The 22773-nt window shown below is 32.2% G+C and overlaps 2 protein-coding genes across 31 annotated transcripts in view; one reads left to right on the top strand and one right to left on the bottom strand.

The window, feature by feature from the left end:
• SLC25A40 (solute carrier family 25 member 40) overlaps positions 1-17276 on the top strand; it is a 55541-nt gene extending 38265 nt beyond the window's left edge. For 10 of the 20 annotated variants that reach the window (XM_077997095.1, XM_077997093.1, XM_015134152.3 and 7 more), the window contains 7 exons: positions 943-1010; positions 2906-3030; positions 3763-3936; positions 7028-7137; positions 9143-9224; positions 14041-14121; positions 14485-17276. In XM_077997095.1, coding sequence (XP_077853221.1) covers positions 943-1010; positions 2906-3030; positions 3763-3936; positions 7028-7137; positions 9143-9224; positions 14041-14121; positions 14485-14597 — 753 coding nt within the window. In that variant the 3' untranslated portion in view covers positions 14598-17276. Of the gene's footprint in view, positions 1-942; positions 1011-2905; positions 3031-3762; positions 3937-7027; positions 7138-9142; positions 9225-11136; positions 11270-14040; positions 14122-14484 lie in introns of all 20 variants that reach the window. The other 10 variants (XR_013415466.1, XR_013415465.1, XR_013415464.1 and 7 more) reach the window with 3 other exon arrangements.
• Positions 17277-18521: 1245 nt separating this feature from the next.
• RUNDC3B (RUN domain containing 3B) overlaps positions 18522-22773 on the bottom strand; it is a 180424-nt gene continuing 176172 nt past the window's right edge. For all 11 annotated transcript variants that reach the window (XM_077997087.1, XM_001105352.5, XM_015134149.3 and 8 more), the window contains one exon: positions 18522-20917. In XM_077997087.1, the coding sequence (XP_077853213.1) occupies positions 20772-20917 (146 nt within the window). In that variant the 3' untranslated portion in view covers positions 18522-20771. The remainder of the gene's footprint in view (positions 20918-22773) is intronic.

The following is a 22773-nucleotide window of genomic DNA, read 5'->3' on the forward strand; positions in this document are numbered from 1 at the left end:
TTTATTGTCTGTCTTTATAATTTTAGCTTATTTAGTAGGTATGAAGTGACATCTCATTTGTGGTTTTGCTTTGCATTTTCATAATGATCAGTGATGAACATTTTTCCTTTTTCTATTTTTCTTTTCTTTTTTTTTTTTTTTGAGACAGAGTCTCACTGTTGCCCAGGCTGGAGTGCAGTGGTGTGATCTCAGCTCAGTGTAGCCTCTCCCTGCTGGGCTGAAGCAGTCCTCCCACCTCAGCCTCCCAAGTAGCTGGCACCACAGGAGTGTGTCACCGTGCCCAACAAATTTTTTAGCTTTTTGTAGAGATAAGGTCTCACTATATTGCCCAGGCTGATGTTGAACTCCTGGGCTCAAGGGGTCTCCCACCTTCCAAAGTGCTGGGATTACAGGCCGGAGCCACTGCATGCAGCCAAACAGTTTTTCATGTGCTTATTGGCCATTTGTGTGTATTCTTTGGAGAAATATATATTCAAATCCTTAGCCAATTTTTAATTACTTTATCTTTTTGTTATCAAATTATAAGAGTTTGTCTGTTAATAGAAGCTCTGCCTACTTTAGGTTCCTCTCCAAAGATTTCACATAGCACATTTTAATATTTTCTCTGATTTCATGCTTAGGAGAGTTTATCTAACCAATTCTCTGCTGTTGCTCTCCTTCCTTTCTTATAATAATCTTTTCAAAAGCTTTTTTTCTAAGCTCTTAGAACAATCTAGAGCTGAGTAATATGGACTTTATTCTGTAAGAAGTTAGTATCATCCAGAAATGCTTCATTTTAATTGTGTTAAAATTCCCTTTTTAAAAAGAACAGACATAAATCCAAAAAGCTAATTTTTTTAGATGTAAATACCTGAAAGAATCAAATTACCAATCATCACTATAAATTTTTGTATATCAGGTTTAAAGATATATTTTGATTACTTTTTTCTATTATAATTTTAGGATGCCTTTTTAAAAATCATTCGAAATGAGGGCATTAAATCTCTATGGAGTGGCCTTCCTCCTACCCTGTAAGTTGAATTTTAATGTTTTTTCTACTAAATAATGGTTGTTATTTTATCCTATAATCAGCATGGTTGGACAAAGTCTTGCATTTTTAATATTAGAATGCTTTCATTTTCTGAGGTATTGTTTTTTAAGCCTCACAGCCACCTGCATGTTTAATGATGTATTGAAAGACTTGCAGGACCTGAAGAGGTTATATTCACAGATACGGTTTATTATAGGAAAAGGATACAAAACAGAATCGGTAAGGGAAAAAGGCACATCAGGAGTTGTCCAGAAATGGGCTTCCAAAGTCCTCCCTTATGGCATTGCACAGGATGTGCTTATCCTTCTGTTAGTGAGCTGTGAAGTATACAAAGTGCCTCTGCCTTGGGAAACCCATTTGAGTTTTGAGTGTAGGGCTTTTATTGAGCATGGGTTGTATGGACACATTCTGTCTTTGAGGCCAGTTGTGATGAGCAAAACTTTAAACCCACAGAAGGAAAGAAGTTTACCATAAATCGCAGTATACAGATCAACCTAGACAAGTTGGTTTAGTGCTTCAGATGTCCAAAAAACCTTCTAATAGCGAATACTCCAGGGGATACATTCCCATGAGTTGTCCAGACGTCAGGCATGCACATAGGCCCTCCTGAAGTTATACAAGGTTTGAGCAACCAAGCCTGCTGTGTTGTGTTTGCTGCACAAGCATATGGTAATTTTTTTCATGTTCAGAAATAAAAATTTTGGTGTCTATTTGTTCATTTTACGAAAGCTGTATTATGATATATTGCAAAATGTATACTTTCTCCAGATAATTCTAATTGTCTACTAACTAGCGATTACATGAATTAACATGATAAACTCTTAATATTAAATGTAAAAATCTAAAATAATAACTTGGCTTTTGCTGTCTCATTTATTCCCAAGGACTTTATATTTTTAATGGAGGAAATTAGTCAATTTGAGGCATTTATTTTAAACAATGCTTAAGGTTTGAAGTTAGTGGCAGATCTAATACCTCACCAGTCAGTCCTGCTCCTAAATTCTCAGCAGCAAAGTCCACCATATAAGGTTAGGCATTCCAGACTATGGTCTGTGAATGTTCTTTAGTTATATCATAAACATGGACTCGTTTCTTGTTGCATTAATATTTATCGACATGACAGTACATGCAACTTTGTGTTTGAATTTAATAATTCCCTTTTAATAATTTCTTTTAAAATAGTATATCATTAGAATTCCCTTAAAATTACTGTATGTAATTCTGATGATGTTAATTACAATTTATGTCTGGTTATAAGCAGGAGTGATATATGGTCTATAGTTCAAAAATGTTTTACAATTTCTCATGTACTTTTTATTTTGCTGATTCTGATGTTATGGTAATTATGAATGAGAAAGAAGATCTGGGCAACCAGAAACAGAATAAGTCAAGGAGATGAAATGTCTGTCTTAATTTGTCTTTTCCTATTTGTTTTATTTTTATTTTATTTATTTATTTAGAGACAGTCTTGCTCTGTCCCTTAGGCTGGAGTGCAGTGGCATGATCTCGGCTTATTGCAACCTCTGCCTCCTAGGTTCAAGTGATTCTAGTTCCTCAGCCACTTGAGTAGCTGGTATTACAGGCATGTGCCACCACCATGCTAGCACTTATTTAATGCTATATATTGTAACTGTCTTCACAACTAGAATGCAAACTTTTGGATGGCAAATGGCTACTTTATATCTTTCTACTGCCTACTAAGTTAAGTATTAACCATTTTTAAAATAAAAGAAAAATTGATCTCATAGGCTAATTTGTTGTGGTTTTTAGCTTACACAAAATATAAGGGTTTTTTAGCTTATATAATAATATTTGAATTTAAGACTGTGGAATCTTTTGATAATTTTGAACAAATCTTTTTGTGTGATCTAACAGAGTGATGGCAGTTCCTGCCACAGTTATTTATTTTACCTGCTATGATCAATTAAGTGCTCTTCTGAGATCTAAGTTAGGAGAAAATGAAACCTACATACCAATTGTTGCTGGAATTGTAGCCAGATGTGAGTAATAAATCTTTATTTTCATTTTGATTTCTGTTTAGAGCTTCTGTTTAAGTTGGGACATTCACAGATAATTTGTACAATATATAGAATATTAGTATGATATATTTTGCCTTATAGTTTATATTAATTTGTTAATATAAGATAGATACTCCAGAAGTCATATGGAATAGTGATTACCATCAGAATGAGATGGGCTCAGCCTATCTTGGTCAAATCATGGACAGAGTTTTTAGAGTGACATCAGAGTTGGTTCTGATTCACCTGAACTTCTAGGTATCATGTGGGATCATGCATGATTCAGTCCAAAGTTCTGAATCACTTTCCTTAAAACTTTAGGATTCAGAGTTTGATCATAAGGAAAGTTGACTCTATACAGAAGAACGTTTACTCTGCTAAATGGGAGTGGGATTTATTGGGTCAGTAACTGGAATGGGCTTTGGTTTTCATAGTTCTGGTTGATTACAACATTTCTGAAACTGCCGTTGAGAGAGTTGAAACCAGAAAAAGTAAGATATATGAAAATAGACTTTTAAGAAATAACTTTTATTAAGGGAAAAATCTGTGTCAATTATGTTGACATCATTAGATATTTAATTTTAAGGTTTTCAGACATTATAGAATAAAAGTTTAAAAATCATAAAATATATGAATATTAATTTTTACAGTATGTGTATTTGCACAGTACATGGCTTTATTTTTGTTTTCTTTTTTTAAACTTGTTTGTATTAGTTGGTGCAGTAACTGTGATAAGTCCACTAGAATTGATTAGAACCAAGATGCAGTCCAAGAAGTTTTCTTACACGGAACTGCATCGATTTGTCAGCAAGAAAGTATCTGAAGATGGTTGGATTTCCCTTTGGAGGGGCTGGGCTCCTACTGTTCTTAGAGATGTACCTTTCTCAGGTAGGATTTATCTTATTTGTAGCTACTCAATTTTACGTAGCTTTGTTAAATATTACTGTTACTAGATTTTTAACTCTTTACCATTAAAGGTAAGTTATTGTCTGTAGTGACCACAAACTCCTTTTTCATTGTTGGGCTCTCAGATCTTTACAAGCATTTATTGAATGAATAGTTTTTATTCAAGCTTGTTATTAGTTTTTATACATTAATTAGTGGGTATTCATATTCAGAGAATGCAAAGTACCTTTAACATTCTAAATAAGTCATTTAGTATTATTCTAAACAATTAGTAAGATAAGTAAAACAACTACAAATCAAAGGATAGAATCCATATAAGACCACTTTGGAATTATATGGGCTCCTACTTTTTCAGTTATTAAAAATAAACATCTCCCCATTAAATGATTATCCTGTAAAAGACTATTACAAATCAAGTAGGCTATTGTACTACTTACTTAATTATGAAAAGGGAGAAAATTATGAAAAGTGAGAAGTACAAATCTACCAGTAACTTATATAATGTACATACTCTAGTGGCATTTCCCCTGTGGGTCATAGAAGTTTTTAAGACCCAAAAGAAATACTTATCTAGAGAGAAACTCTGAATAATAATATCTATATCCTTTAAAAATCATGAAACCACAAATATGTTCTTTCACTGTCACAACCCCAGTGGTAACCCGTATATTAAATGCCATTCATTTGATTAAAAGAATTAGTTTTCCCACATACATATTATTGCCAAACATTGTATTAGTTAGTTTTGCCTATTTTTGAAAATCCCCTTTTACTAAAAAATTTTCCTAAGATTCCTTCTTGTGTTATAGGTAACTGTTTTCTTCATTTTTACTCATTTATATGTGAGTAAACAACTAAGACAATGCTGCTATGAAAATTTTTAATCAGTTTCTTGGTGCACCTTTGAAAGTTTATCCAGTATTGGATTTGTTGGTTCATATACATATATACATTTCAAATTTTACTAGGTAATATAGAACTCTTTTCTAAAGTGATTGTGTGATCTACCTACCTACCAGCAATGTATGAAATTTTCTGCTGCCTCACTCACACCCCTTCCAGTGTTTTTATTGTCAAAGTTCTTAATTTTTGTTTAATAATTTAAAGTGGTATCTCACTTTAATTTGCGTTTCCCTGGTTTTTAATAAGATTGGGCACTGTTTCATTGGCATTCATTTATTCGTAATTGATTTGGGGTTTTGAAATTGAAGTAGGTTTTAAATTTCATTTTCCTCCCACATGGATAGCTGGTTGTCCCAACATTACCTGTTGCAGTGATCCCCAACCTTTTTGGCACCAGGGACTGGTTTTGTGAAAGACAGTTTTTCCATGATTGGAAAAATTGTGTGTGTGTGTGTGTGTATGTGTGTGTGTGTGTGTGTGTGTGATTGGTTTCAGAACGAAGCTATTCCACCTCAGATCACCAGGCATTAAATTTTCATAAGGAGCACGCAACCTAGATCCCTCACATGTGCAGTTAGCAATAGAGTTCTATGAGAATATATTGCTACTGCTGATCTGACAGGAGGTGGAGCTCAGGAGGTAATGCTCACTCACCCGCCGCTCACCTCCTGCTATGTAGCCCAGTTCCTAACAGGACTCAGATCAGTACCAATCCTCAGCCCTGGGGTTGTGGACCCTGATCTATTGAATAACCATAATTGCTCCAGGGATCTGCATTGTTATCTCTGTCATATAACATTTTCACGTATGCATGGATCTGTTTCACTGGTTAATGTTTCTGACTTCAGGCCAATACCACACTGAATTATTAGTGCTCTATGAAAAATCTTTTTTTTTTTTTTTTTGGCAGGGTCTCACTCTGTTGCCCAGGCTGGAGTGCAGTGGCACAATCACGGCTCACTGTAGCCTTGATCTATCTACAAGGCTCTAGTAATCCTCCCACATCAACCTCCTGAGTAGCTGGAACTAAAGGCGTGTGCCACCATGCTTGGCTAAGAAAAATCTTGATGTCACTTTATTTTTCTTCCCTAGGAATGTCATCTCTTTATGTTAATAATAAGTCTTTAAGAAGTTGTTTTAGGAGAGATTCAAATTTTTCTTCATCAAGGTTGTATTCATCTCTTTTTTCTGACGTTTAGTTATAGGTGCACCCCACTGTCCCCAGCTTTTAGTAGCTATTTTTAAAGCTCTTTTTTAATTTTTTAAAATTAAATCTTTGTAGTTGGTACAGTTGCAATTGATTTTTTTCTATAGCTTATATCCAGCTGTGTTTTAACACTCTGTTATAAATTCTGCTTTGTCTTACTATCGTTTTGGTTTGGATATATATAAAAATATATGTAAATTTAACTGTTTTATATCATCATTTATAATCATAATTTTTCTTTCTTTCTTGCTGCCCAGTGAGTTTTTGAATTATGGTGACAATAATGAACATCCCCATCATTTTTCCCATTTTAAAGAAAATAGATCTCATTTAACCATTAATAATTATTTTTGGTATAGGTTTTTGATGCATGTTCTTTATCAAATTAAAGAAGTTTCCTTTTACTTCTAGGTTTCCAAGAAACTTGCTTCTTTTAAATGAAAGAGTGTTGAGTTTTATCAGATTTTATCAGAGTGTTGAGCTTTTTCATTATCATTACATGATCCCATGGTTTTGTTAACATGGTAATATGACATTTAAAGATTTTTATTGTATACCTTTGCATTTCTGGGATAAGCCAACTTAATCATAGTGTATGATATTTTATGAAATATTTCTGACTTCAGTTTGTTTTTCATTATTGTTTTTAGGAAGTCTGTACCTATGATCATGAATAGATTGGCCTTTACTTTTTTCCTTTGTACTCTTGTCCTTGTCAGGCTTTGGAATTATAGTCATACTTCATTGATGCATAGTTTTTTTTTTGTTTATAGGACTGCTAGAATATTACTGAGAATTTTGCTTTAAAAAAAGAAATCCCACCCTAGTGGGTGTCTAAGCAGAAAGCAAGGTGTGTCAAGGTTAGAATTTGTCTATCCCCTGAATATATAACCTCATAACCCTTTTATTAAAGTCCACATTTTGTTTCTAAATGTGTGTTCATTTCATTCTCTGTTTTTATAGCAATGTACTGGTATAACTATGAAATTTTAAAGAAGTGGTTATGTGAGAAGTCTGGTTTATATGAGCCAACATTTATGATCAACTTTACTTCAGGGGCATTGTCTGGTTCTGTAAGTTTATTCTTTTGTTATTAATATTCCAGAAAAATAATTGTTAAAACAAAACATTATATAACATCTCATGTATATTGAGATCCACTTTGGCTGCACTGCTTGAAAGTTTTTCTAAATATTTGCCCTCTATTTTAAGGAAACAAATTATTAGCAAATAAAATAATTTAAACATACTGTATTTATGTTTTTATGTTGCAAAAACATTTTTGTGAGAAACTTTTGAATTTGTTGGATCATTACAGTTATAATATTTTAGAGTTTTATTATTTAGAGCATTTTGTAATTTTGCTCTGATTACATAATATTTCATGCAGTGTCATCTCATATGCGTTAAGCACTTCTAACCTCTGCTCCTGATTCCTGTTTCTTTGGAAAAAATTTGTCCTCCTACTAAAGTAGTTTTTAAAAGAATTTGAACAAAAATTACAGTCGGAAGGAATCTTAAGTTACCATTTTTTGGGTAATAGTTTATCTTTTTCCACACCTCCTTGTAGAATGATATGAAAGTCCTGTAGTAGACTTTCATTATGCAGATTTATATCACCCTGACATTGGTAATAGTTTTTTTTATACCCACATACTTCCAAAAATGAATTTGTAATAACTTGTAGTGAGACAATAACACACTGGAACCACATAAAAACCATAGTGAAGGAGCAGAGTGAAGTGATGGAGACTTGGAAAAAAATACTGTTAATAATATCTCAGAAAATCTAGGCCAAGGAAGCCACGCAGTTGACTTTAAAACTTAGATATAAATATTCCCAGTCTAAGATCTTTCAAATTAATCCTAGTGGATTATAAGCCTATTGAACAAAAAAAGCAATTAGTATTGTTGAATAATGGCTTTAGGATATTTACCAGTTTTGCAGAAATACAAAGGAGAGTCCTCTATTGTACTATTGCTATGTAACCTAGAAAATCTGTTTGTTTAGGATTTTTTTAAATGATCTAGAAAATTGCTGCATTTTGACAGTTTTCAAATAACGTTTTGTCTCTACAACAGAAAAAACATCTGAATATGAGTGTCCAGGCTTTCTGTCAGAAAACAGAACAACCTAAACCACCTTATTTTAGAAAGAGTTTCAAAAATGGCTTACATAACATTGTAGCTACTACATGATAGATAATGAAGATGGAGAAAAATCATTGATTTTACCTTACCTGAAATCTTCAAAGCTGATTTCAAGAACGTAAATCAACAAATTGTTGGGTTGAAATAAAATATAAGTGATTTTAAAGGGGCATTTAATGACCATATTGGCCAAATGTGAGTTGGGAAGCAAAAATACATGCCAGTTTTAACCTTGCATGGCTGTTGTATCAAATATTGTGATAACATATTTAAAAGAATTAAGTTATTAAAAAACTCAAGGCATTGTGGAAATAAGTGTAAATTATTTTGAGAAAAGTTATTTGAAATGTGATTTGCATCCAGCTTTTATCATTAATAGGAAAAAATCTAAATTGTAAACCATTGTAACTATATTTTAATATGTAAACATTTACATAACTATTTTAAAAGGTTTATAGAGCTAAAAGTTCAAAATTCATTTTCGTTGTTCAAATTTAAGTTTTTTATTCTATTTTAAAAGCATTTGCTGGAAATTTTAAAATGCTTACTAGATACTTGAGAATTTTTGCTTTGACATATGTGTTGTACCTTCTTGTGATGTAAAGGAATGATAAAACACAAAGGAGCATGAGAAATTGTGAATGCTGGTAGTGGAGTCAGAGAGGTTTGGTTGGAATTGTGGCTCTGCAGCTAGTAGCTATGTGACCTCAGGAAAGTAAGGGAATTTTTCTGAGGCTTTTTACTTTTGAGTATAGTGAGAAATACATATCTGTTTTCTTTAATGAAGACTTAAAAGATATACATATTATTTCATTTTAAAGTTATGTTCATTATTATTCTTACTAAATAATGTACTAATTAGAAGAATGTAAAAATATTTTAGGAAAAGTTAAAAGGTTGATGGAAATTAATTTTACTTTCTGATAGTTTGCAGCTGTTGCAACTTTACCATTTGATGTAGTAAAAACACAAAAGCAGACACAACTTTGGACATATGAAAGTCATAAAAGTAAGTTTAATAAATTTAAAGCATTTTTTTGTTTTTCCTTCCAGATATTGTAGGAATATCTAAAATAAAGAAAACAAGATTTTTTTCTTCTGCATTATTCTTTGTGTATTTTACTGAAAGTAATATACTGTTAGAATGGAATACTCAGAAAATCTCTAAACAAAAACAAAAAATTTAAGAAAATGTAAAGTCGAATGTTTCTTGAATGCCATCAGTTAAGTCTCATACCTGCGATAAAGAAGAAATAATCTTTGTCATTTAAAAGCTAAGTTGTTTTATGATGTCTTTTCCTAGTTTGTTTTCAGATCTATTTCAAATTATTATTTTTATTGTCCTCATAAGTCTTTGAAATAAACCAATAAGATAAATCTAGACAAATCAGGATAAAGGATAGGAAATTACTGGGAAACCTCTTTTCTTTTTTCTTTTTTTTTTGATAGTATATATATATCTCTCTCTCTGTATATGAAAGCGTTATCAGATGCCTTTTCATTATTACATGATCCCATGGTTTTGTTAACATGATAATATGACATTTAAAGATTTTTACTGTGTGCCTTTGCATTTACCAACTTTGATTAACCCAACTTAATCATAAAAACCATGTATTTTTATTTCTTCATAACCTGTAATTTCTTCTAGAACAAAAGTGTACTCCTATTTGCTTCTACTAGGATCCCTCTGTCATTTATTCCCTTTAGGAAGTGTAGCAAACCCATGGGAAATTATCTATTACAAAATTATGTAAGTCTTGTGATAAGACTATTACAATGTAAATAAAAATTCTTCTACCCATGATTATAATAGTTAGCATAAAAGCTAAAATAGGTATAATGTTGAAAGAAGCTGGTTACAGACCTCTACAAATGAATCTGATGGATATTGGTGACATCCTTGTCTTTGACCTGTCAAATACCTACTCTCCTCTTACATTAGAAGCTAATGAAAACCTGGGAGGTAATCAGAGTTTTATTATATTAGGGTTCTCCCACTTCCCTGTTTTAGGCATGAGCCTTCTAGAAACCCAAGCCCTATCTGTCCTCCTTTGACAGTTCAAAATTACTTTGTTTCATTCTTCTTTTCTTATCAGAATTTCTATTTCCCCTCTTAAGTATAATATTTAATATAGTAGGATTTCACCAGTTTCTCTTTGGTGTAATTTAGCATAAATGGCTAATGACTGGGGCATTGAGGTAGTGGTGGTCATGGTGGTTGATAAGGGAAAAGATGGGAATCTGTACAGGTAGATTCTAATGCACACTAAAGTTTGGGAGCCACTTATGTTGGTAACTAATCATTGGAGTCACCTGAGGTGCTTATTCAATATACCTAAAGCTGGACATCACCCTCAATAGACTCTCATTTAATGACTCTGAGGTGGAACTCTAGCTTGTATATTTTGAAAATGATCCCTAAGTTATTGTGATATATATCTTCATTGAGACTGGCACCAGGGAGCCATCTTTCTTTATTAGATTTAACTCTTACCTATCACCGGTTTTTTCTAATTAATGTTTCCTCATTTAAACCTGAAAGGAAAAATCTTAAGAGTTGGGTTTTAATTTTCCATGATTATCATTGTAAATTTTAATCTGTTAGTGTACTTCAGCTATGAACCAATTACTTAAAGGTTTACTAAGATAATATTTCAGTTGAAATTACACTTGCAATTTGAGTGATAATCAGCCCATACTTACTATTTGGATTTACATTATTTATCACCAAGAAGTAACTCAGCTCCATTTAGAAGTGACTTCCTTCATTCCACAGCGCAACTATACCAAATCCTTTCTCTCTAAGCAAAAAAGAAAATATGAAGTGTTGCATCTATCATACTATAGAATGATAGTTCCATGCAAGTATATGATCTGTCAGCCTACTTTGACCACTTCTTCCATTCTTCATTCATTAGTCAATTACTGAGTGCCTGTACTGTGTCAGGCACCATGCTGGTATATACAGATAAATGAGACAATTACCCAAATCCTCAAAGAGCTCATAATCTACTGGAACAGAGGCTGCATTCAGAAGCACATTAGCATGGAGTAAGTGCCATATCCTATAACAGAGATAACTTTTACCTAATTTATGAGTATGTCGTATATTATTAATTTTTAAAAATTTAATCTCTGGTTTTAGCTTTTTAAACCTGGCCCAAATGTACTTATTTCCAGAAGTTAAACTTCTTTTTCTCTGAACACATTTAATATTTTTAAAACACTATTCTTAACTGGACAATAGAACTATAGAAAAAAAAAAAAAACTACTCAAGCAATATTTAATTTTTAAACATTTTAAAATTAAAATGTTTAATAGATTTAATAAATAGTACATTGGTTTTAATATTTAAGGCAATATTTTTCTGTATTTCAATATTTATTATATTTCTATTTTAAAATAGAAATGAATCATTATGAAATGCTTATACTTGCCAAATAAACTTATTTAAAATGTTCAATTTTGGTAATACTAAGGAACAGCAGTGAGAGAACATTTTATATAAATTAAACTGTTGGGGAGGATGTAGCTCACTGGGAACTTTATGCCATGATGGTAACAGTATTTGGAACAGCTACTTTGGAAAACAATCTGGCAGTAGCAAGGAGTCCATTCTGAGTTATCAGTTCCACTCCTAGATATGTGCCCTAGAGAAACTTTTACACATGTACAGCGATATCCAAGGCAAGATTTTTAAAAACAGCAAAAAGTTAGAAATCACCTAAATGTCCCTTTACAGGAAAATGGATAAATCATTATAAGCCATATAATGCAATACCATGCAGCAATTAAAATGAATAAAATATAGCTGCACTTACCAACCTAGATAATTCTGAAAGCACATTGCAGAAGTCAGTGTGCAGTGTGATACCATTTATATAAAGTTTAAAAGGAGGATAAAGAAAAGTATACATTGTTCTGTACATTCCAGATGTATACAAAGAAGAGTATACATCTGGATATGTTTAGATGTAAACATTTAAATGCATGAGAAAGATGAAAAAAGAAAGACAAGAGTGATTACCTTTGAGAATGAGGAAAAATACAATTGGGGAGGAATATATAGGGGGCTTCAACTGGATCTGGAAGAGTTATTACGATATAGTAAATTTGGATATTCAGTAAATGAGCATTTATTTTCTCTATGCTTGAAATACTTAATAATAAAAGTGTTTCTTTACAGTGCAAGAATTTGCTTATTACCTGTAGGAGTAGCTCTTTAATGTTTAAATGTTAGGCAGGAGACACTTCTAAGGTTCCACTAGAGCTTGGCTTACCTTCAGTTGATATTCTTTTTGTCATTCTCTTAATTTCACCTTCCTGTTAAAATAGAAACTAGTTTGGGGCATGAGTTCTACAAGATTAGAAACACCTGCTGCTTGATCACCATTCTTTGACTAGTTTTTAAAATTTAAATGAAATAATTTAAACATGAAGTGAAAATTGCCAACTTAGAAAGTTCTTGTCATTGACTTTCTTGAGAAAGTTAAATTTCATTCATATTTTGTAATCAGTGTTGGGCTGCTGTAGTTATTATGTTTATGCTTATACTATTGCTGGTATAGCTTCTTAAATAAATCATAAGGCTTCATTTATCTTAGTCCTCATTTATTCATAGTCAGAGATTCTGATATTTTATATAAATGAAATTTGGAGATAATGAATCACACTCCATTAAATGGCAAAATTCTAGAAAGTCATTTTTGAAAGATATCGTTTTATCTTAACTTTTATCTTCCAGGCTTGCTTAGTGGTACATACTTTAATCTTGTTTAATGATTCAGGGTTGTCTTCCATGTAAACATTGACTTTTGTAGAGTAGCAGCTCTCAAAAGCTAGAGAGGGCAGTATAGGATTGTTTGCCCATCATCCAGCTGGTCTCAAAACAAGACATTGAAATCTTCATCCTGTTAGCTGTCATGTTGTTTACATGGTAGTGTATCTGGTTCTTACAATTTTTTTTTTTTTAATCTTATTGCATCTAGTAGTCTGTGGGCCAAGGTAGCTGTTTAGAAAAGTGCATAAAATGAAAATAAACAAATATAGTTTACAAACAACCTTTATGTTTATACTTCAGTGACATCTACTTTTGCTAAGTTTTAAAAAACATAGTTTTTTATTCATTTTCTTCCAGATATTTGAGTGGTTGCAAATAAGTGAGATGTTATTGTTAGCTAAAATAAACCCTTCGAAGGAGAGAGCACTGGTCTAATTTATTTCAAGACTAGCATACCCATTCAGAAAGGTAGTAATAACTCAAGACACTGCTAGGGAGAATGAGCTGTTTTCCTCAGAACTCTTTTTAGAAGAAAAGAAGTTTTAAAACTATTTATAATAAAACGTGAATGAAAAATGGTTGTGAGGACTTTTCTTTGGCATTGGATACCCCATGAAGGTTTCTATACACATTTTAAGAGATGGGGGTCTCAAGAGATCAATCTTCCCACCTCAGCCTCCGAAGTAGCTGTCTATACATCTTTTAAAAATTTCATTATGAAAAGTTTTTAAGACCTAGAAAAAAGTTTAAAAAATACTACCATCAAGTTTAAGAAACAAGCATTATCAAGTCAGGAGAAACCCTCAGTACATTCCTCCTTAATTGCATCCCGTCCTATACATCTTTAAATATACAGCCTTTTTCTGTTTTTTATTTTTAATGAATCTATTAAAACTTAAAGTAGCTTTTTAGGTAAACAAACCTCTTATGGTAATGAAATTATATATCCCCAAGGGCCATGAACACTACTTTGTGTTATCTGTATTAGGAATTATTAAATTGTTATTTATAATAGCATTATTTCTTTATTTTAACATTTAGTTTCTATGCCTTTGCATATGTCAACCTGGGTTATAATGAAGAACATTGTTGCTAAAAATGGATTTTCCGGATTATTTTCAGGTAAAAATACTTGGCTTTACCGAATCATTGAATAGAATGATTACTTTTAAACCTATCACCTTCTAAAATTAACTTATAGAAGGAAGTTATAGGTAACATATTATGTTTATTTTCTCCTAAATATCTGTATTATAAATTAAAATAAACATTAAATAACAGATTTACTATCAGTAAGATAAAAATTTCTCTATAATGTAATATGGATTGAAGTGAGGTTGTTGGAGGTGCAGTCTTTTCTACCAATTTATGGATTTTAACATATTCATTTAATTTGAACATTATCAGAATAAAGCCAAAAAATTATAGTTTTAAAAATAAGGTAAGGAAAAAATATTTGTTTTGATTATTCCTATTCTTTTTCAGGCCTAATTCCTCGCTTAATTAAAATTGCTCCTGCTTGTGCCATTATGATCAGTACTTATGAATTTGGAAAGGCTTTTTTCCAGAAACAAAATGTTCGAAGGCAGCAGTACTAGTGATGCTGTTTCAACTTGAAACAACAACTATAACCAAAGAAGATGGAGACTCTTAGGCAAGAATGTTTTTCACCATTATTCTCTTACAATGATTTTAAGTCTTTCTTTCCTATAATTTAAATAAATGATTTCAGCTCTACCTCTAAACCATAATTTTAAAATAAATTTTATCCTATTTTTGGTGATACAGAAAAAAATATTCTAGAAATCACCACCATTTAGCATTCTTGTAAAAATAAGACAAATTACTCCTTAGCATCAAAAGCAATCTCTGCGAGTTTAATATTATATGTTTCAGTGTAACATCATCTTATTGGGAGTGTGTCGGATACACAACAACTTTTTGAATTGTGTGCTGAATGATGTACGTAGTCTAGAAAAAAGCCCAAGTCTTGTGCACATTTAAATCATGTACATAGGTATTTCTGTATTTCAGTAAAGTAGGTAAGGCAGTCGTTAAATAGCATTGTTGACATTGACCAAATATTGCCTGTTTCCTTTAATTCAAATGCATTAGGTTCCCGCCTCCCTGTCCCTCCCTGCCATGTTGCTGTTTTAAGGCTTCACATGTATTAAGATTTCTTTGATCAAAATTGTGGCTGTTCTCCTTATGAACCATAATATAATCATTTGTGTGATGTACATTGTGCCATTTTTGATGACTAAATGTCTTTATTTCTGCTGTTCCTGTAAGAAAGGGAGTTTTTTACTGATAGTAGCAAATGTTCACTTCAGCCAAACTTGGGTGTTCAGTGGTAAATTACATAGTATTTAGACTGGTAAAAATAGTTTGCATACAGGAATAGCCTCTGATTTTTAGCCATCTTGTAATCCAAGTATCATTGTTCACGGAATTCTCTAGGTCATTTTTATTGTCTTGTTCTAACAAGACATTATTGCTACAATAATAGTTACAAAATATTTCTAAAATATCCTTTGATTTTTACACTAAGTATGGTAGAGTAAGAGGCTAAACAAGAAGCTGTTTACTTGAAGACATTGCTTTCAGTCACCGTACATGTCTAAATACTTTAGCTTATCATTCATTGTATGTAGGAATGAGATAAGAAAGGATATGATGGCAGGAAAAGAAATGCTATTCATTTTTTATACTTTAGTTTTATATTCTTAGGATCTATATCCTTTAAAAAGAAAACAGCACTTTATTGCAGTCTTTATTTTAGGAAAATGTGAAGCATTTTTTTTTCCTCTCCTAAAATGAATAGATGACAAGTCTTTAGTGCTGGTAGAGGAACTAATTGATTTTGTACTATAGTAGGAAAGTATAACACCAGAAATAAAGTATATAGGGTTTGCATGTAATCTTCTGTTTATTTTATCCTATGTTGATTTACCTTAAATTTGCAACATATCTATATAAATATTCATGACTTTCTTATATTTCATTAAAATGTTTATGCCTTCTTAAAATCATCACTGTGCTTCTAAATATTTTTATATAGAATCATTGTATAATGCTGTACTGTGATATATATATGAAAGTTTATCTTGAACAGTGCTCTCTAACAATATTAAATTTAAATTTATCTTAGTTTTGCTATGCTTAAGGCTAATTCATAGAAAAAAAGCAGAAAAACTTAATACTGTTCCCAAAAGGCAGTTACATATTTCAGTTTAATATCACCTATAAGTATGAGAAAGGTTTCCATGTCTCCTACCCCTCACTGCACTTAGGAAAATTCTTACTTATGAATAAAGTAATATAAGTAAATCTAAATGCCTAGTAGTTTTTCTAACACATACTACATGCAATGTATCTGGATGAAAAGAAGGCTGAATTGAAGCTTTCTTTATACTTAAGAGGTAAAGAAACATTAATACTTTTAGAATTCTGAACCAAAAAGGGTTCAGAATTTTGCCATAATAACTTAATTTGTATTAAAATAGTACCTAGAAAAATTCAGTCCATGGAATAGCTAAAATTTTAAAATTTTAATTTGTTTCCAGATTTCTGTCTGATAAAATAATTGAACCATAATTGGCACGATGAATATTCCCAGGTTTTACGTCAGTATTCAAATTTAACTCTCAGCCATATGGGCTTTCCAGACTTTTCAATACATATGTTGCAGGAATTGCAATATTTGTAAACATGCGCCACAACAGTGTTCTTGGTGATGTTTCTCAGCTTTTATTCTATTAACGTTACATTTTCTAACATAAACATTTAGTTGATTAAATGTAAAATTTTAAGAAGGAACATCTTTAATTTTAAATATTAGATGATTGCAACCTTTAATGTAGTACATGTTTGACTTTTTTAAAAAGGCAATTTTTTTTCTTCTTTTTCTAGGAAAACTATTCACGATGGTTATTTAACTGCATGTGTTTTTGAAAATGTTCCCTCTTGGAACAACATCTACTGGGGTCTGTCAAAGGGTGGAGAGTGGGAGGTGGGAGAGGGACAGGAAAAATAACTAATGGGTACTAGGCTTAATACCTGGGTGATGAAATAATCTGTACAATAAACCCCCACGACACATAACTTTACCTATATACAAACCTGCACATGTACCCCTGAACTTAAAATTAAAAACAAATTCTTCCCTCTTTTTGTCTTGGGCACAAGTGTTTGGGGTGTAGACAAGTTTATTGTATCCCTTTTGAATTTTCTTCTAAGATGAACTTTTTAAATAAAAGATTACTGCTTTTATATTATTTTAATCTGTCAGCATTTATTGGGACATTTTTTGTAGTAGGCAGTATAAAAAAAGCACTGGAGACAAGACATTTCAGATATTGTTACTGGCCACAGGAGGTTTCAGAGCTATGACTGATTGCTAGAAGCATGCAAAGGGAGTCATGGGAAATAAATATGGGGAGTTGTTCACTCAGCCTGGGGGCAGAGAAGGGGAGTGGTCAGGAAACCTAAGAGTTGGACTGACAGGCAATCCAATTAGTAAATACACAGGGAAGTGGGAGTCTCAGTAAGGCAGTGGAATTTAGTCCATATGGCTTGAACAAAATGTATACATGGAAATGTGGTAAGAGATCAGACTGGAAATGTAGTCAAAGGCCTTGTGTGCTAAAGGAGGAACAAGAAGGCCATGGGAAGCCTAGGAAAAACTTTCCGGCACAGTTGTAACAGTTAGACTTGGGTTTTGGAAAGATAACTAGCAGTATGGAAAATGGGGCTTATGATAAGGTGATCTGTGTTAGAAATCTAAAAGTTTTGGTTTGTATTAAAATACACTTTTTAAATGTACCATAATGAAAAAGAGGTAATTTTATCTTCCCTTTCCTGTCATCAGTTAAAATGACAAATGCTAAAACCAAATCGAAGCTGCTTTGCTTTCAGAAGAGCAGAATGAACTACAGTCTTGTGACGCTTAAGCGGTAATCCAATATGTTTAGCAAAATCTGGACATTTCATCTAATGATAGGAACTTTAACAAATCAGTTTTCTAAGTTGTAAATTTGGGACACATTTATAACCACTTAAAAACTGTATGTAAATCTAATGATTTAACAACTAACTTATGATTTACTTTTTCTGCCAATCATAATTAGTAGCTTGCATTTGGCATTTATCTCTTTAGAACTTTTATATATGATTTTATTTAATGCTTACATCATCCTGATGCCATCTCATAGGTGCCAAGAAGATAGTGATGATTCTTACAAAGAAAGCAAACATGACTATTTTATAATTAAATCAGTAACACTGCCAGAACCACTACTAAACTGTACTGATTCAATAGATGTGTATTCTAAAGCATATCATGTTACTTTTTAAAAATAGGATATTTAACTTGACGTGAGTTGGAATAAGGATTTCTCCGATTCCATTTTCATGTTAGTATTTTAGGTGTGAAACAATATATATTTACCACATTTGCTGAAACAAAAGTTTAGTGTGCAAGTTAAATCAGTTAACTTTTTGTCAAAATAAGACCACCAGTGCATAGTACAAAATGTTTAATATACATGCAACAAGTATAGTATGCATCAAGGCAACAGAATACACATGGAAATATTGGCGTATAATTCAGCATTCTTTTGGAGGTAAGAGGGGTGGGTGAACAGTAAACACTACCAAACTAAAATTAAAGATTGAGACATACATGTTTCTTCATGCAAACAGTAACTACCTTTAGTGTGAAATGAACTGTGTAGAAACCTGATTTAATAACAGCAGATGAATTTTACACCAAGATCTCCAAGAAAGGAGGAAAAGTCATGATCCTCCGATGTAATGTTTAAATCTGCATTTAGCAGCATGTTAAGATGCACAAATTATACATTAGACAGATCTGAAAAATTTTATGATTATGGAATCTTGAATTTCCTTCTACATTATAAAAATGTATGTAAAACCACTGTTTAATTACTAAAGGATAATAAATGTTAGTTGAGAGTGGACCATGAATGATAAAGCATTTAAACATTCTGATAGTTCATAGGAAAGCAGCAATAGTGCTCAAGTCCGGGCTAAAATTTTGAAATTTCTCCTTATCCATTTCCTCACTCCCTTCTCCCAAAGTTTCCATTGTCCTATTATACCTACCTTCCATCCCCCAAGCTGATGAAAACCTGCTTTGGATACTTCACTCACAATCAGGTATACAGAATTGAGAAACTGAGAACAAAAATGTGTCATTTCTCAAGAATATTTGCATTTCTACAAGTATTAAAGCCTTAAGCTAAAGGAATAAAGCTCTGAATATGTTCTGGCACATCTAAGATAACTTATTTTAAGGGCTTCCAGGCCTTTGTCCCCGAAGTGACACTGTTTGACTGTCTTACATATAAGACTTGCCTTGTTACTACTTACTATCTTAAATTCCAAATTATGAGACTAAGCTGTAAATTTTGCAGAAAACTACCACACTCCTACATTTCTAACACAAAGAATGAATGTGGTAACGTCGGTTCTTGACTCTTCTCAATAAACAAAAATACCATATGAAGTCCCCAATAAGTACTGTGGCCTCATCATGTAAACAATGTATAAAATTTCTTTGGCACAGCTAATCATGTTTTCCTCATATTACTTACTATAGAAAATACACGCCATACATTTTCAGTATGGCGGGATTTTTAGGAATTAATGTAGCTGTTTCAAAAATTCCAAAAGAAATGAAAGTACAGATTACAACTTTTTGTTTGTTTGTTTTAAAAAAACTAATTTTACCTGTACATAAGTGTGGGGATTTTTTAACATTTAAATGTTTTAAAATGAGATTATTGTGTGATTAATGCTAGAGGCTATAAAACACATGACACACTTCATTGTTGCACAAACAGGAAAAAGAACCAGCACTGAATATCAGACATATATTAATCAAGTATGATAACTACCCTATTGATCCTTGTTTAAAAGCCTCTCAAATCCTTAACTGAACTTGAACTCTTTCCTGGCAAAACAATTTTTCAACGTTTGTTCTACATTTTGAAATATGTCTAGTATTTGAGGCATACTTGATCATATTTTTAAATTGATAATCTTTTAAGAAAATCTTGAAAAACAGTTTATTCATTTTACCTAAATGGCATAAAATGCTGTAAAATATTTTCCTTGTGGCACTAACAAATTAAGTCAGTAACTACCAAAACAGACACATTCCTATGGAAATTATAAAATGTTAAGTGGAATGTTGAGTTGATACCAAATGGTAAATATTAAAGAAAAACTGAATAAGCCACTGTGAGAATGCAGCTGAGAACCTTCCCCTGATATTAAAAACAAGGCATTTAAAGCATAGAACTTACGAAGAAATTAATGAAAAAATGAAATTAACTTTTTTTTTTTTGAAAATCTGAAAGAATGAAAAAATACTTAGCTTAAGTCTCTGGAATAAACCTTTGAAGTCAGTCTCTGGCCACTAAGGTATATTTAAATATATAAAAATCAGCTGAACAATATGTACAATTTGCTATGAACTATTTGGTGGATCTTTGAAAGTTTTTTTGTTTTAAAGCCTATTCCTTTCTGAACTTTCTCAATGACAAATATAAGAATTTTAAAACTGAAAAATGGCGGGATCATTGTTTTTCACTCAAAATCTCTTATCTGGAGTGGATTCTCTCTAAGCAATAGACTTTCAGACATGTACCAGAACAATATAAAATTTCAAAGGTCTTCCCAGCAGTCAAACATATGTAAATTAAACATTTACAACATAAAAACTTTTGGCTTTTACATAAACATTTTCAGGATGGAGTTAGGCCTGGACTTGTCATCTCTGTTGTAGGACTTGCAAGGTAGTCATTAGATTTTAAGCTTGTTAGAGACTTGTAACTTGCCACTGACGTTAGAGATCCACAGAGGCCAAGTAATGAGGGAGTATCTTCTTTACCTGAAAATTACAATTAAATAGCAAATAATTAATTGCCCTTCAAGAATGATACAAATAAGATCCTAAAACCATTAGAAATTTCCATAGTTTATAAGATATTGCAAATATATGTAACTATTAAGTCAAAGATCTAGATCTCAGTGTCTTTGCTTTTTTGGCGGTTTCAACATCACCCTTAAACATTATAAAAGATTATTTGTGCTGCTCATAAAGGTTCTAGATATGGAAGTTTGAGATACCAAGTTTTAAAGCAACAATAAAATATTTACCTTTTTGGAGAACATGGTTATGTCCAGTTAGTAAAAATCTAAACTGAAGTAACAGTTAACAGTCCCCAGGCCACAGAAATACCAGGAAATCCGTATTTTGTTACAGCAATATATTAGAAGAAGGTGGAAGCTGGTTGGGACTGCCCCAACTCAATAGGAAGGCTTGATTTGGGGAGACTTTATTCATTTAGTAAACATTTATTCAGTATCCACTATGCATCAGGAACCTAATGTTAAGTGTTGAATTTCAGTAGACCCATGAAGGAGGAATGAGTACACCTGTTTCCATGGCTGGGGTAAAACAAGTTCTTTCCAAACTGGGTAAGTTTCAACCTGCAGTCTGCCTCAGTGTGCTGCAGTGTGATGCAACTGGCTATGTGGCTGGCTTGGGGCTATGAAAGGCTAATGACTGAATAATTAGGAGGTTTCCAAAGAAGATGGAAAACTTAGGCTTTACACAGTTATAGAAGTTAAGCTGAGCCAAATATCAGATGTTTCTGAATATTACATATTGTTTTAAACAGCCCTGTGAAATACTCCCATAGTCCTTTGTACTTACCCCACCTTGTCATACTGTATGATAACTGTGGGGCAACTCCTACCTTTATTAGACTGTAATAATATCTTTGAGAAAGGATATAGACATTGTGGTGTTCATTATATCCCCAGTGCCTAGGACACAGCAGATGTTCAAGTATCTATATAATTAATGAATGATGAATCAGTGGAACTGCATTTGTACTCAATATAGCTCTTATATTCTTTTTAAATGTATGACTCTGGGCAAGGCATCTTCTCTGAGCCTGTTTCTTTCCTTTGAAATCGGAACAGATACCAGAAAATAATAGGCTATGCCAATTAACTTCACAGTTTTTTTGACCAGTAAAATACAGGAACATGTAATGGTATTAGGAAAAGATATGGAACAGTAGTTGTTACATTCAGATTTAAATTGTTTATCATATTATGTTAGGATGAAAAAGTCTGTGTGTTCTAAGTATCCTTTTAATGTTTAAGCTTTGAGACTCACTTCAGGCCAAAATAACCTCTCTGGAGTTTTTGCTAAAAGCCCCAGGGGCTCAACTGCTTTGGATAGTTTCTTCAAATTTCTACTCAATTACTGACCTTGAAACTTTTTAAAAAATGTACTGCTGATTATGTATACGTGTATAACTATTTACTTAATTGTGGCAAATATATATATATATATATGTATGTGTGTGTGTATATATATATAAAACATACAGTTTACTATTTTAGCCATTTTAAATGTAGAATTCAGTGGCATGAATTATATTCACACTATTGTGCACTCATCACCACTATTTCCAAAATTTTTCATCCCTCCAATTTTTTTCCTCAAAATATTGTTTTGTTTATGGAGGACCTTAAAATTTCTACATAGATCTGATGCTTTCTAGCACTGTCATACAAGTGATGTGTGTGTGTGACTTGAGAAATGAGAGGCATTTTGCAATTAAGATCTGTGTTCCCCTTTCTCAGAAGATAATTTACACATAATGCAACAAACAGCATCTGTCTTCTAAATTACGGTAAGAAATCTGTCCAAAATTGGGCCAACTTTCA

The sequence above is a fragment of the Macaca mulatta genome, chromosome 3, assembly GCF_049350105.2.
Source record: "Macaca mulatta isolate MMU2019108-1 chromosome 3, T2T-MMU8v2.0, whole genome shotgun sequence".
Taxonomy (NCBI): domain Eukaryota; kingdom Metazoa; phylum Chordata; class Mammalia; order Primates; family Cercopithecidae; genus Macaca; species Macaca mulatta.